Source organism: Pipra filicauda, unplaced genomic scaffold, assembly GCF_003945595.2.
Source record: "Pipra filicauda isolate LSUMZ 115617 unplaced genomic scaffold, ASM394559v2 scaffold299_size895176_pilon, whole genome shotgun sequence".
NCBI lineage: Eukaryota > Metazoa > Chordata > Aves > Passeriformes > Pipridae > Pipra > Pipra filicauda.
This window is the reverse complement of record NW_024104419.1, coordinates 750157-766307: the sequence shown is the minus strand read 5'-3', so window position 1 is coordinate 766307 and position 16151 is coordinate 750157. Positions and strand designations below refer to the sequence as shown.

Here is a 16151-nt window from a genome sequence, read left to right as displayed (position 1 = left end):
AATACATATTTAGGAGGCACAAAACAGTGCCTGATGATTATGTGCAAGCAACACTTCATCAATATTAAATTTCAAATGGAATTGTGTGTTATTTGCTTTGGGCTATTTCTTAGAGATCACAGATGAACTTTAGCAGCTGGGCAGCATAATTTGTACAGCATGAACAGGACTGAGTCATTTTGAGCAGCAGAGCAGAGAGATGTCAAATTATTCAACCAGAGCAAAAAGTGCTCCATCATTAATAAGTTCACCCTGTGGCAAGAGAAGCTGAGATTTCCTCACATTAAAAGCAGACCACGTAACACTTCCTATCTCTTGAAGCTTATGAGGACAAGTCTCCCCATAATTATGGCTCATCTCAAACTAAATCAAATCAGAACATTCCTGACAGGTTCTGCTATTAAGAAGAAACTCCTAAATGACCATAAAAATCAACATTAGGTATCCTAAATCTCTTAACAAATAAGAGATGAAAGTCATCAAGGAGAAGAGTACCAATACTCATCCAAAGCTAGTAGCATATAGTTGAGAACCCTTTCAGGAAAAGGGGAGGAAATCCTCACAGTAATGAAAGCTGTTTAAGACCAGGTTACCTCCTCTTGGATCTCTTTTACATAAAAACTGAGACACAATTATAAATACATAGCAGCTTTCCTCCTCCATCCCAAATGCTCAGTGGACACCTTATGTCTTTCACCTCATTAGCTTGAATTGTTAGCTCAGTCCAGCAACCACAGTGTGTGACAGGCACTGAGATGTGAAGGTGCATCAATAAAGAAGTGAACATTTCATATTCTGCAGCGTCTGCCTCGGGTTCTGATGAATCCTAATGTGAAACAAGCCCATCAACAGGGGTGCAGCCTGCAGGTCCAGCACCTGTGGGTAACAGCTCAGGCTCCCCAGACAGCACAGAACCAAGTGAGCACTTCCTAACTCCCTTTCTATTCATAATCCAGAAACTCATTTGCTTATCTAGAGAGAACAGAAAACAACATTGCAATGAACATTTCTTTTCCCCTGAAGCTTGAAAATCTGCTGGTAAAAACAAATTTGGTTTTGAACTCCTGCAGTGAAGGAATTTCAGACTTTACAGTTTTCCTTACTCCTGCTCAGGAGGTAAGCTTTCTCCAGGATTTATTTTGATCCAGCAGGGAGTGAGTTTATTCTTAGAAGAGACAGGTAGGTTATAGTTTTCCTGTATGTGCAAATGCATGGGACAGAGATGTACTTACTAAGTGATTTACTACTGCTCTGTCTCTTGGTCGAGTCTCCTGAAGCACACTGCCTCCTGTATGCTGTTCAGGGCTCTGGTAGTCATGTTTCCCACTTCCCATCTTCTGTAAGACAATGTTGCTGCCCAGAAAAAGAAAAAAATATCCCCCCACTTTCTCTCTATGCCCCACCATCACAAAGACAGGAGTGCTCAATAATAAAGTGTTAGAAACAGCAAAAATAGCTGTTTCTATACATACATCCTTTCTCCAATGTGTCTCTGAAAATATAAAAATTAAACTTTGTCTCAGTGTTAAAGCTCTGTCAATTATGCAGGCCAGCCAAAGGTGGACAAGCATCCCACTGAGCCCTTGGACTTTAATTCTCTTCATGCTTCAGTCTGAGCCACTATTTCAATTAGTAGGGCCAGGAGCCTAGCAGTATTCAAACAAAAAACCAACAGCATAAACAACTCCCCCCATTGCTCAAAATGCTGTCTGCATGTCCACACAGCTTAATACTCTGGAACAAACCCTGCAGGCCACTGTTTATGTCAAGTTTGCCAGCAAGGCTGCTATTAAAAGTCAAAAAAGTAACACAGCTGCAAGACTTATCTGTGAAGATGTGTATTCTCCACACCTCAAGAGTGGCAGTATGATGATTCTCACAGTTCAAGAACAATTTAATCAGTGTAGGAGTTTCTATAAGCAGCATGTTATTTAAATGCATAATGCTGAGAGTGTTTTATGGTCCAATCATCCCTAAATGGACCAATTTACTTTAAACACAGAACTGTACCACTGGACATTAATAACATTAAGTAGTGGGGAAGCTGCTGCAAAGAGTTATTGCCTACAGAGAAAATCAGAGGCAAAACACAGCCAGTGTCTCTGACGTACACATGATGTAAATCCTGACCAGACGTGGAGCTGTTCTCTGCAGGACCTGCATCAGCGACTTGGACAACATGCAACTGCACTTTTCTGGACAACTAATGAGATTACAGCAACTACAGCTACCTCAGCTACACACCAGGAATACTTTATTCAATTACAGTATTAATGCCATTGCATAAACCTTCTGCCACCCATACTCACTCTGCTGCTCACGTTACAGCTTTTACAGTCATTGCTTTACATGAAAAATCTCAGTTTAATTTGTGGGGAAAAACTGTTTCCTGAGTCTTGGCAGTAATGTTTCTCTGGCTTAGGTTTAAGTGTCACCCACTGGCTGCCTCACAAAGCCACCAAGACTAACAAGCTTACTCTGAATCATTTTTCTAATAGCAAATTGCTAACTTTGCATCTTAGCTCATTTAATTTGCTAATGAAACCTGATTTCCCCTCAAAAGGGGAAATATTTTCTTAAAAGGACACAACCAGGCTTAGCAATGCGGGCATGGTAAAAACATAACAAAACCCAAACCTGCCAAACTGTGTTGTAAGAATGAAGCCTAGAAATTTTTAAACATTCACAAACTATTATCTACACATTATGTTATCAAGATAGAGGTAACAGTGCTATGAAAGCTTCTGGTCCACCTCTGCACCAGGTGCTGCACTGAACGTGGGCCACGTTAACAGAACCCCCACAATCCTTCCACCATCTCCAGACCCCTCACTGATCTCCACCCAAAAACCAGACAGCCCAACTCACACCACTGTTGGCAGTTCTACATTCTCCAATGTCGTTTCATTTGATGCTTAAACAAGCAAGAGGCACTTTAATACACAAAATAGGACAGACTATAGTACTAGATCCTATTTTACTTGGATCTGATCATATTGCAGTGTCCAAGGAAGGCAACATGTTTATCTGCTTTATTATAAAATCATGTTCCACTCTTTAAATTGAAGAGACAAACTCATGCAAACTTTCCTCTACCTAAAGACCTACAGGAAATAAAGCAGAAAAAGCATGGAGTGTATAAAATGCTGCACTGTTTACTAGTATTACATATTCTCTCACAGAAAAATTTTAAAAAGATGATTCCAGACATATTAACGGTTTCTCCAGCTCTCCAGCACAATGGAAATGCCTGTTATTACAAATCATTGCTCGTCTACAGCTCTTCTAAGTTTTCCTGGAATAGTTTAACTGCAATCCATAAGTAATCTGTTCGCCATCGATTCAGAACTAAAATGTGTCGCGGCACAATTTAGTATCTGCGGTTTCAGGCAATCACTTGAGTGCTTTCAAAACCAGTCACAGAATGTCACAGTGACATTTTTAATGCTGCCTGACTATTTATATTGAGTGCCCAGAATAAAGCCAAGCAAATGAAAAGAATTTAGGCAAACACAATTACGGCTCAATTGACTGCAGAAGAAAACTTCCCCTACCACGTAAAAATACAGGAGTTTAGGAATGCTTTTCCTCTGAGCCTTAGAAGTCACAAATCGATTTATGCACTTTGAAGTCTACTAGAAGTTGTTTGCACTTTCAAGGCTATTGGAAGTTGTTTGCTAAAGATTTCTAAAACAATCCTATCTGTAAAACACTGAAATACGATGCTCTAAATACTTTTTATGGTAACCAAACATAAAACTAGTCAAGATACAGATTTATGTTTTTTTAATTAGAAGGAAGGGCTGGAACACAAGCTCAGAAACCTGCAGTTAAACAGCCCAAGACACCTAGGGAAGCTAAATTCTCCTACTAATGCCATCAATCAGAAATTTTTTATTGACTTCAAATAGGCTCTATTGTGAGTCATAACACAAGCTGCCAAAAAAAAAAAATACAGATGTCTTTAAAAATATGCATCAATAAAGCTTCTTCAAACTCAGTGGTTTCCAAACAGTGTTATTACATTTATGTTTCAGATTACAAAGAGAACTTGCTCCAGAGGGTTCTGCAGCAGGCTGATGAGCTTTACAGCTAAATCCATTTAACTGAATGTTATGAGTATGGAAATGGAAAGCTGAAAAATGGAGCTATAGGCAATTCTCACAAAGGGCAAGCTGCTCAGAGACACTGTCCAGCAGCACATCCCAAAAACAAGGAGAGCTGCTCTGTGCAGCAGCCAGCATTTCACAGTTCTACTACCCAGGACGGAAGAGAATGAGGTGTTAAGGATCATTTTCATTAACATTAGATTTCCTGGAATCAAGTTACAAGTTATTAAACTGCAGCAGAACCTGGAGCAGAGGGTGCTGAGGGCAGCTGGGGTTTATCAGACGTCGCTCTGTGAAGCCCATGGACGTGGAAGGTGGTCCCTGTGTCAGCCACCACCTGCACCCAGGATCTGCAAATGCCTCCTCCAGCTGCCCCAGCACCTCTGCCACACACCCAGCCCTGAACATGTCACACAGCAGCAGCTGAAGAACAGAGTGTTTTTAAGAAGCCTGAAGTCCAAGGAGGGTTTAAAATAAAAATTCGAGTTTCCAGTCACGGAGACGTCGAGGTGTGGGAGCTTGTTGTGGAGCTCCCTCTTGAGGTTAGAGATGAGCCTGAAGGAATTGCTACATCCTCATAACTGATTCTGCTCAGAACGAGAGCATGTCCTTGCAAGAGATACTATCAAAGGCATTTCCTCAAACCTCTGTACTCCGCTTCACAGACAGCGTTAGGTGCTTTTGAGTTACAAGTGCTGCAGTCTTAGGAAGACAGTGAGGAGATAAATACGTGTCAAAAACAGGGAGATAAACTCAGAGACACTTTATTTACACAGTGTTGGCAGCCAGTGCAGGAGCAGCAGACAGCAAAACCTCCGAGACTGTGAGCCATGGAACGGAACAATACCCACTGATGATGAGAAAATAACAGTGCTGACTCTTTGAAGAGAAACTGCAGCTTCACCAGGTTCATTTAATACTGTTCAAATGTCCCTTTCTTGGGATGACAGTTTAGCTACTCTAAGCATCCATCCATCCATCCATCTCCCTGCTAGACTGACCTTGTTCCACAGCACCTGAGAGCATCAGCCCGCTGCCTTTGTTGCCACAAGCTGCCACATGGGCTGACACCTCTGGGGTTTAATGTGATGAATCAGTGTTTGCCAGAGTCTGCAAAACTCTTTAAAGGGATTCTGCTGAAATTTCACTCTTGAACCCAATATCTTTCCACAAGCTTCAGAGGGCCCCCACAGGGAAGAAGCTTTCAAGACAGAAATTCCTGAGGAAAGGATTTCTCCAAACTCCTGTTGAGAATTTTTTCCTCTATCACTAGAGCTAAAGGTTCAAAATCAGATTGCCAAGGAAGTCTTTGGGAGCAGTGCAAGAGACAAAAGAACAAGCCTTGCCTGTGATGGTCATATCTCAGTACTGTTGAGCCCCCACTCAGCATTTTCCTCAGTCCTTGAGCAAACAAACATTCCTGCTGGCCAGCTGAGTCATCCCTGACTACCTCTGCCTCAGGACTGTGAGGCTAACAAACCTGTGGGAATGGATTTCTATGAGAATCCATAATTCAGAAAAGATTCCTTTTCTTCTAGTCATACTTTTCCAGGAAGGTTCTCCCTGCCATTTTTCTTTAATCAAAGAAACATTTTCAACTCTTTTCCAGCTCAAGCTGTAAGGTCTTCCATAGACTATCAGTCACATCATTTTAAATCTTACATCCTAAGGCAAGGTTTGTAGCTATAGTAAGCTTTCCTATTTTAGGGCAGAACTTGAAATGTCTCAAACAGCAACACACAGCTCATTCAGTTGTCCTCAGTGATTAGAGTAACACTAAAGAAACACATCACTCCAGAGAGATGCCAGCTCCTCCCACTGCATGTCCTGCTGTGCTGGAAACCTGAAAGATATTTGTCATTTCATGAATCTTCATTGGATGTATCAGTCCTGACACAGACTTGCTGCTTTCAGATGCCAGGATACAGCCAGATCATCATCTAAAGCAGCACAAGTTTTTTGATTAACCCTCTGCTGGAATCCCCCTCCTCTATATTCTGTGAGAAAGACAAAACAAGCGAGAAAGAACTGACCAAAAAAAATTACCTAGAATCAGATCTTATTCAATCAGCACAGAAACTTCTGGAAATTGTGCACAAGTCATCAGCTACACCAAGTGCAAGACTAAAAAGAATGAAACTTGGATTCTGAAAGGCTTCTCTACTGCCAGAGGGCATTGATCTAAAAGTTTTAGCTTCCTACAACCAAAAGACACAAGCTACCAAAAACATCAAAGCAGGCTGGCAATATATAGAATAGCCCACATGAAGTCTTAAGGAATATTCTAGAAGTCAGAGATGTTCTCTTACTTTTCATGGTGCCCTCCTCCTCTTCCTCTTCCGTGTTTATGACCATTGTACCCAGCTGGGACTCCAAGGTGCCATCGTGTTCTATCATGGTGTTGGCTCTGTCACTCATGGTGTTCACAGCTCTTATGGTTCCAGTTTCATCTCCACTTGCCCTCACCATGGTGCCTGAATCGGTTTCATCTTCCTCCTGTACAAAGATGCCATGAATACATATTTTACTGATGGTGGTGAAGTCCCACGAGGAACGTCTGTCCCCAAGGACACTGGCAAGGCTCACTAATTCAGAGGTTTTTACACACACACACAGGAGCCACATTTGGTTTATGCACTTAGTTCTCTCCCTGTCATCTCCAAACAGGTAATGAAAAGTCTTCATACTTTTCTGCCAGCATGATAAATAAGAGAACAGATAAAATAACCAGCAGAAGCTTCTCAGTGCAAGTTGTATCTCATTTTCTCATTTCTGACCTGGTGATGTGCCTGTAAGAGTAGATTACAACACTTGTTCAGTCATTAGTGTTTCTATTCATGCAGCCGGTTCTAAGAGCTGACCTCAAACCACTATCTCAAGTGCTACAGTTCACTGAGGAGTCATTATTTAATGACAGCAACAGGTCTAAGTCTGCAGTGTTTGTGGCACATGGAAAGAAAACCCTCATCCTACTTTTTTTTCCCCTATCTCTAGCATTTAGGTAGTTTTACTTGCTATAAATTTCAGAAGCACTGAAGAAAAATGAGCTGCATTTGCAAATCTTTGAAAAGGATTCAAATAAATTACCAAAGTTTAGTAATTTTTTTCACTGTAAATTATTTTTTATCTTTCCATTTGTTAACAGGCACTAGTACTAAAGAAGTTGGAATTAACTGCTGTCAAGGCTTAAGAGATTGACTTTGTAGGAAAACACAAGCTCTTCAAATAAATTCTGGTGGAACAACTTCCTGGTAGAGAGTTACCTTAGCCAGAGGTAGCCAGAGGTGCTTCACTAAGTGTATATTGTGAGTAGGATTTAACAAAGAATAAGGTCAAAATTTCCACAATCCATTTAGTTTCTTGGAAATGTGGACCAGCTGTCCAACTGCAGGAACACAAGTCACTGTCTGGGTTTAGAGTAGAGTTTTTAGGTATCTCACCTTAGATGAGATGCTCAATTTAGTGTTGTTCTAAGGATGAAGTTCACATTTTTGATGTGTGACCACGGCCTTACAGATGTGTGTTAGTGTAAGAGGGAAAACACAGGCACTGCACACCAAGCTGCAATACTCCACCTCACTGTCATGGAAAGGAAGAAGTAAACCCCTCCATGGTGTTCCCAGCATTTTATCTGCTGTGTCAACAACGTCTACAAAATTTACTTCCCAACCTCAAAACCAGTAGCAAGAGAGGAGAAAACTACACAAGGTGTTAATGGAGGAAAAGCAGTTTTATGTGGAGATGAGTGGGTGAGAGGAAGCAATAAATTTGTTTGCTACACGTCATTTAACAAAGGAGCACAGCAGAAGTTTCCACAGTGCTTGGGAAGTGCTTGGGAATGCTCTTCTGCTCACAGACATGGAGCAGACAAGCTTTGGGAAAACACACAGACCGACAGAGACGACTCAACTCTGCTACACAGACACCACCTCTCAGCAACGTGACCCCAGAGCAGTCAGAAATGCAGAAGAGAGAGTGGGGACAATACTCAGGGTAGGGATAATACTTGTAGAGTCGACATCATGGCAACATGACCCATAAAGTTACATCCACATTGAATAAATATGCAGCCTTGGACTGGAAAACCAGATGAAGAATGTGTTCAGCACAGACACTGTGGACCATGCTGTTCAAGTGTAAGCCCTGAACAGGGCTGGCACACAACGCCTGGTGTTGCCCATTTCATTTATTCAGGCTGAAGCAGGCAGAGGCTCAAAAAACAGCTTTCAACATGCTTTCCAAATTCACATGCTGTAACCACTGAAACAAGGAGCTGAACTGCAATTCACAGCAATCCCCTGAACACTTCCCATGCCCTCACCTCAGGCTTCTGTCGGTTGCTCTTGTGTAGAAGAAAGTTTCTACAAGGGAGGTTCTAAAGCACAACAATAGTAAAACAACACAACATACTTATATCATAGTGCATCACAGATGATATCATCATTTTATACTAGCAGAGCAGCCTAAGACCTGAATCCACAATGAAAAATTCTCACTACTGGATAAATAATACAATCCAACTGGGAAAATGTATCAAGTCTTCTGCACACAGTTCTTTGTAGCCCTGCTCAATCACAGGTCTATAAAGGTGGACTGTAAGCCACACATGCTGCCTATCCCACCCAAATATAGATTGAGCAGGGACCAAGCACCAGGTTCAACAGTCACAAAGCAGAAAACTCCAGAACTAAGTCAAATCCACTGGCAATTGAACAAAATATTGCAAAACCAAAAAACCAGAGCAGCTAAGCCTTATGAAAGCAGTAAGAGTTTGGACTTTGTACACTGTTACTATTAAATACTCACTGAATTTTCTTCATCCTCTTGATCCAGTTCACGCTGCTGAGCCTCCTGACGTTTCAGCTTGATGTCCATCGCTTCGTTAATCAGGTCTCGCAGGATTGAGACTCCTTTGGCACTTTTAACAAATGGATGCTGAGAGGTATTTTAAAAACAAATAAGCACTGCATCCGAAGCAAGGTGTAACAGTGAAAGGCTATTACTGGGGCCTACTTCAAATTAAATTAAGGTTTAACTCGAAACATGACTGAAATAACAATCCAGTACTTCTGTTTGGCACAGGAAGGAGACATCCCACCCTCCAAATGAGATCATGCTGCAAGGGCACTGCTGCTGTGAAGACCTTGGGCTCATTCCCCCCTCCACAGCTCTGCTTACTTCTCTCCTTAGGAGCTTAGCTGTCAAGAACCAGTTACACAGACCATTTCCATGCCTAGACCATTCTGAGCAACCACTTTCATTTAGCCTCCCCTGTTTAGTGTTTTAAGTTTTTTGGCAGTGCTGGTGAGAATTTGAAAGTAAAACAAAACCAAACAAAACCAACATCAAACTCCAAAAGCCAAAACAACATAAACAACCCAGGGTAGACAAAGGAAGTTGAAGTTAGACTAGTTCTCAGAGAAGAAGTGAAAAGCTGAAGTTGAGTGTGAGATTTTTAAAACTGAGATATTAAAAAGTAAAACCTGTAGTGAACAGGAGCAGCAAGAAAGGAAACCAAACATCCCAACAGCCACACAGCACTGCCTACCCTGGCAAGGCTTCTCTAGAGCTTATTATGTTCTTGTAAGAAAAGGCAGACCTGCAGAAGTTGTGTTGCAGTGGCACGTTGCTCCGGGCTCTTCACAAGACACTGTTTCACAAAGTCAGTAAAATTGTCTGACCAGAGCTCTGGTTTCCGGAACGTTGGGGGTGGGTTGGTGGGAATCATGAAAATTGCCTGAAAGCAAAGGAATATTCCAGATTTCCAAACAAAGCTTAAAACGTTCCAACAACACAATATAAACACACCCAAACGTACACTGGCACTAAAGGATGATGGACATTGTCAAGTTTGCTGCTTCTGAAGAGTTCGTGCCAATATTACACACAAATCTGCTCAGAGGGATCAAGTAGCAAGAAAACAGACTTTTCTCACTAGGTGCTTACATCTGGCTGGGCCATTATGTGCCCCAAAAGGTATGAATATGCTAACTTCAAATCTTAAAAAATTGTGCTTGCATTAAAAAAAAAACAAAACACTTTGGATAATCCAGCTGAAAATATGTTTCTTCATACCCAACACCAAGCTTCAGCTCTGTCTTAACAGAAGAGGATTGTGATTTTTTTTCTTCCCATGCAGATTCTTCTTGACAAAGACCTGTTTTTCGTTTAATCAACACTACAAAAAACTGGCAGAAAACAAACAACTTGCACTAAATTAAAAGCAAATGGCATGCTGGTATGTTACTCAGCCACCTGCAACAGCAAACCCTTTCCATATAGCAATACATTTTAAGAGGCCAGAGTCCTTACCCTCATGGGATGAATGTCTGCATATGGTGGCTTGCCTTCAGCCATTTCTATTGCAGTGATTCCCAGAGACCAGATGTCTGCAACACAATTATACCCAATTTCCTGAATCACTTCTGGAGCCATCCAAAACGGGGTCCCTATGACTGTGTTCCGCTTTGCCATGGTGTCCTGAGAAGAAGAGAAGGATAAAGAGCCAGACAGCGGCAACTGTATTAGCCACAAACACTCATTAGTGAATTATCACCCTAATTATCTTGCATGCACACACATTATTAGGCTCAGCAGGACTGGGATATGGAGGGCTGCAAAGAGGAATTGGAATGTCCTCACAGAAGTTAAAAATATCCCAAAGAAAACAGCAAATGCTATTGCAAGCCATTACTCAGGTATTACAGCTTCCACAGAGCAAGCTCTGCTCTAGTCTGTCACTAGTTTACAATCTCATTATGCTGATGTGAAGTGCTAAACAACAGCTATGAACAGTTTCTCAGCCTCCACAAGCCCATCACACTCACACACAGATTAAAAAGACAAACTGAAATGCACACAAACATCTTGGTTTTACTTACTGTAAGTTGTCCTGCCACTCCAAAGTCTGCAAGTTTAGCATGTCCCTCTGTATTTAGCAATATATTTCCAGCTTTGATGTCCCTGTGTATTTTCCTCATAAAATGCAGGTACTCCAGTCCTTTCAGGGTTGACTGCACTATTGTAGCAATTTCCTCCTCTGTGAGCTAAAGAAGAGAAGAGTTGCTGCCAACCTGGCAGTGCTGAGGCACAGCACTGTTGTGCTTTGGTCTGTATGTTACTGAGATTCACTAATTGCCATTTAATTGCCTTCACTAAAGGATGCCACACTAATGGGGAATTAGTTTGTGACTTACAGCATTGTATAGCAAATTAGATTACAATCAGCATACACATACACACCTACCACATTTCACATACCATAACCCTTCCCCAACTTGTAATTCCTATCGTGCAATAACCAAAGTAGAGCAAAGTGGAGGCTTACTTGGAATCAGTCTGGCTTTCCAGGAAAGCCAACACACCCAGATCTGCTCCTCTGATTAAATTATCCAGATAACCAAAACTCAGTCAATGGAATCACCCTTTCTCAATTTCAGAGGAACAAGGGACCTGCACCACAAGTTATGGCAAATGGTTGTCAGGCACTGAACACTGTAAGAATTTCCTTGAGCTGCTGGACACCCACACTTCCCATCCATACAAAGGAGAGAGGACGTACAGTTTTGTTTCGTAACCGAATAATGTCAGACACGGATCCAGCGCCGCAGTATTCCATCACTATCCACAGGTCTGTGTTCTTAAAATAGCTGCCATAATATTTCACCACATGAGGACTACGAAATGTGAAAGAAAGAAGAAAACAAAGGGTCAAATACCAGTAATCAGCATCACTGAATAAGCACGATACACTGCAGAACCCTTAAGGATGTTTTAGAAACTCAGCGCTGAAATGCCACTGAAACCCTGATCAAAAGTGTTCCAAACCACCCTGAACCCACACAGGGCTACCACAGTCCTGCCAAGCCTGTTCTCACTGCTCATATGACCTGCCAGTAAGTCACTTCAGGGAGCTAAACTGTCAGACAACAAATCCTGCGGAAACGAGGAGCGATTAGCCTTCAGTCTGGTTTAACCCCCTGGACAGGGTTACAACAGGGTCAGTGCTGGGGCAAGCAGGAAGGCAGGACAAGGGAATGGGAAACGTGCCACAGCAGTCCCTGGTAAAGCTGCTGCAGAGCATTTGCCACCAAATGGAAACATTAAATAAAGTCCACAATTTGTTGGAAAACAGCTATCATGTTCATTAAAAGGAATGTTCCTCCATTGCTACATGCACCTATTTGTTTCTACAGTTTAGCCCAGGATATATTTTAGGATCTCAGTACAACTGTCTCTCTGTGAGCTATTTGGCTGCACAAAAAAACAACCAACCTAGTAAAGTACATTGGTCTGAAAAACCATCTGTTCTCTGGAAAAGGTAAAGCTGAAACTAACAGAAAGAATGTCCCTGATTTTATGGGAATGGAGCTAAGGAACAAAAGTGTGTTTAATCTATTCTCTGATGAACGTTTTCTAATGAAAAACCAAAAACTAGCAGGTCAGTCACACTGCAGTGTCCCATTATGCTTGCACAGAAAATGTGACGCTCCAGTGATTCACTCCCTCTGCTGTTCACAACTGCAAGGTCTCATTTTAGGCCTTAAGATATTAATATTTAATTTAAGAGACACCTAGTAATGCTTTCCAAGTTACACAGTAAAATTTTTCACAAGAAATTTCTATTCAAGTTACATTTTGCTGTCTGCCCCCACTCACCTGCATTTACAGACAGGGAGAGTGGAGTGCAATAAGAGCGAGTGGGACCACAGTTTTATACTGCTCATGTAATTTATTTTAAATGGCTTTCCATGCCTCAAGTCCTTCAAAGTAGTGTTTTTAAGGCCAGGTTCATAAGACCAGAAGAAATGAGTGTATTTTAAACCTTCAGCCTTGGGCACACTTTGACAGGGTCTTCCCTACCCAGAAGCTCTTCATTAGCTAAGTCACTGCAGCATCTTTTCCCATAAAAACATGCAAAGACAGCCCAGAGAGCCAACCATCAGCCCACCAGCAGAGCTGCCAGCAAGTTATTCTGGGGATGCTCAGATCAGCTGGTCCTGCACTGGAGCCTGCACAGGCAGAAAACAGCCGGGAAGGACAGTCCTGCCGCCCGAGCAGGTGACGGCACGTAGGTCGTGCACATGCAAGAGCAGTCATGCATTAGTGGCTCCCATCCACGTGCCCCTTAAAAACAAAACCAAAAAAAACCTTCTTCTAAGAGTTTTCTACGTCTTGTTTAGAAGCCATCCCCCCCTGTGGAGGCAGGAGCTGCTGTTTAGCACACAATCAAGTTACCACTGCTCGACAAGCACGGGCAGAACCGCAGCAACCGCTCACACGCTCGGCTCTGGGCTGGCAGCAAGTGCAGGGTTATTCGACTGAGTGCTCTCTTGTTGCAAGCTGAATTTTTGTTGTCTTACCTTTGCACTACCCAAACGGTCAGTTAACATGACTCAGCTGATACGAGGTAACTTGATTGTTCAAGTCCGGCCTTTTAAAAAACATTTAAGGCAACATCACGGCTTTTATTTGATGAAGTGCCAGATCACAGGCGACATTTTTCCTTGCATCCTGATGATGGGGTTTGCAGCACACACTTACCTGTCACATTGCTGCATTATGGATATTTCCTTTATAATCTCCTGCAGGTCAGATTCCACAGGAACTTGTTTAATTGCAACAACTTGACCCGTTTCTTTATGAATGGCTTTGAACACACTGCCATAGGAGCTAGGAAACAAAACATGAAACAAACACTGAAATGCACTAACATTTTAAAAATGCAAATATTATGGCTTTGCTTTTTGCAAGTGTAACCATCAGGGAAAACATATCCTTCTGTTAAAAATATTTTGTATTTTAATGTAAATAATCACTCCGCTAGTTTCTAAATACTGTAATACAAATAAGTCACAGCACACTGAGATGGTGAGAAAAGAGCCAACCATTATGACATTGACCATGGCTTTGGAATGGCCTTTTGCACAAATCCAACAAATAAAATTCTCTCTTTCCAGCATACAGTACAATCTGAGCATCAGTAAGAACTACAGCCCTGGTCAGATATTATCATTCTTATTTGCAGCTTCTTTCATACAGCAGCCAGGCAGATTTATAACTCAGTTTTTCCAAATGAACTGCTTAAGGCAGCAAACACGTCACTCACTGACTGTTCCCATGCTGCTCTGCCTCACCAAGTGGCACAATGCTACTGAAGTTCACTTCCACCAGGCAGATCTTCCACAAGAGGTACCCGGGATCAACTACAAAACCTCTTGAGTTCCCACAGGGTTCAATCAACTCCAGGCTGGCATTTTTCAACAATGCTTCAACTCCCTACTGCTGAGCCATAAGCTACTGTTTGGATTAAGATATCACACTCTTGGGAAACAAATTCTTTACTCTGTTACTAACCAAACACTGTCACTATGTTAGTACGTACCTTTGCAGAAATAAGCTCACAACAAAAATGAAACAGCAGAGATCACTGAACACACCCCCATTACACAGATTTGTCCTCAGAGACATGTACATTGGGCCCATTGAACAGAACACGTACCCTTCTCCAAGCTTCTCCAGTACATCAAACACTTCTTCAGGTTGTTTGGTTAAACTGTCTTCATCTAACTTCTTCAGCTGCCTGTACGGGCAAGAAGAGAGAAATTATGGCATTTAATTTTATGGCAGTTTAGGCTTTGCTGAAACAGAAGAATAAACAGCACAACTTAAACGTACAAAAGGCTTGGTGTGAAGTAAATTGATTATCAAGTAAGTTTATTTCACCTGACAAGAAGAATGAATATTATTAGCATCCAACAGCAAAAATGGACTGGGAATTACAAAAGAACAGAATGTTCTACACCTCATCTTGATAGAAATGCATTCCAGGATCTCTACGCTGGTGGTCACATCCCAACACAGTACAGCAGAGTCTAACAGCTATTGAACATATCTGCTAAATTTCAATATCTGGAATGAAAGGATAGCTACCAAGGCCAAGCAAAAGGGAACAACATCTTCCCTGATGCTCAAGAGTAGGGGTGGAATACATTTGTTGGGAGAGCAAGAGGCAATACTGACCTCACCTGTACGTTTTTAACATCAAAAGTTCAGATCTTAACTTTGTGGGCCTGGATACGTACTAGGAAAGCTCTACCAGGCAAAAAGAAAAAGGAAACTGTATCTGACTATTGCAGTATCTTAATACCATGACTCTTAAATGTATTGCTAATAAGAGTCAGCTGAAACACCTTCTGGAGAAAAAAACCCATGCCATGTGATGTGATCCTGCACTTGTCCCCCCTCTCCCCCTGTACAACTTTTAGGGAGATTTCATGCCCAAAGCAACAAGATCAATCATTTGTTTCTGTCCACACTGAGAGCTGTTCACCAAACCTTCTGAAACAGCTAAGGACTACGTAACAAAAAGTTCTGAAAACTAAGTATTTTACTGTCAATGATACAGTATTCAACTGCCCACAAACAAGCTCTTTCATTTTCGCACCAACTAAAAAAAAAATTAAAATATCCGAAACAACAATAAAACACACGACAAAAACCCCTCCAATCTCCCCAAACCGGCTCATGCGAGTTTTTGAAACACAGAAACTTATGAGTCTCAGAGCTTTTAGCACTGCCTGGTCTCACAGTGATCAGTGTTTAAAGTGAAATACGCGAGAACACCCGCAACTGTAAATTACTCCTGAAAGCTCGAACCGCTACTGTTAAATATCAAGAGCCCAGTCACAGGCATACTAATTTTTAAACTAAATATATAACTTTTTTCCCCAATTTCTTCAGAAGCAGAGTGAGAAACTACTCATTGATCCCTGGCTATAACATTTATGTACAAAAGCCACACAGGAGGAGCAGCTCGCGCATGGAGCACATACAATGGCTTCCTGAAGCAAAGGAAACATTATATAGAAGCAGACTCAGGAAGTGGTGAAATACTGAAAGTAGTCACTAGCTTCCCTGCACAGATAAGCATTAAACAGAATGTTACTTGCCCTTGTGAAAACGGGGAGGGAAGAAGGTGTGGGAAAAGGGGGGAGATGAAATTAATATATGCATCAGCAACCACATAAGCCACCATTTCCA

The 16151-nt window shown here is 41.8% G+C and overlaps 1 protein-coding gene across 2 annotated transcripts in view; it reads right to left on the bottom strand.

Annotated features, from left to right (window-relative positions):
- The window catches only part of STK4 (serine/threonine kinase 4), a 45018-nt gene that overhangs the window by 27698 nt on the left and 1169 nt on the right, over nt 1-16151 (bottom strand). Inside the window, exons 2-10 of one of the 2 annotated variants that reach the window (XM_039383061.1) lie at nt 14611-14691; nt 13653-13781; nt 11671-11785; nt 10991-11155; nt 10422-10589; nt 9709-9846; nt 8916-9044; nt 8431-8484; nt 6419-6605 (exon numbers count right to left, since the gene is read on the bottom strand). In XM_039383061.1, coding sequence (XP_039238995.1) covers nt 6419-6605; nt 8431-8484; nt 8916-9044; nt 9709-9846; nt 10422-10589; nt 10991-11155; nt 11671-11785; nt 13653-13781; nt 14611-14691 — 1166 coding nt within the window. The remainder of the gene's footprint in view (nt 1-6418; nt 6606-8430; nt 8485-8915; nt 9045-9708; nt 9847-10421; nt 10590-10990; nt 11156-11670; nt 11786-13652; nt 13782-14610; nt 14692-16151) is intronic. The other variant, XM_027745858.2, reaches the window with a different exon arrangement.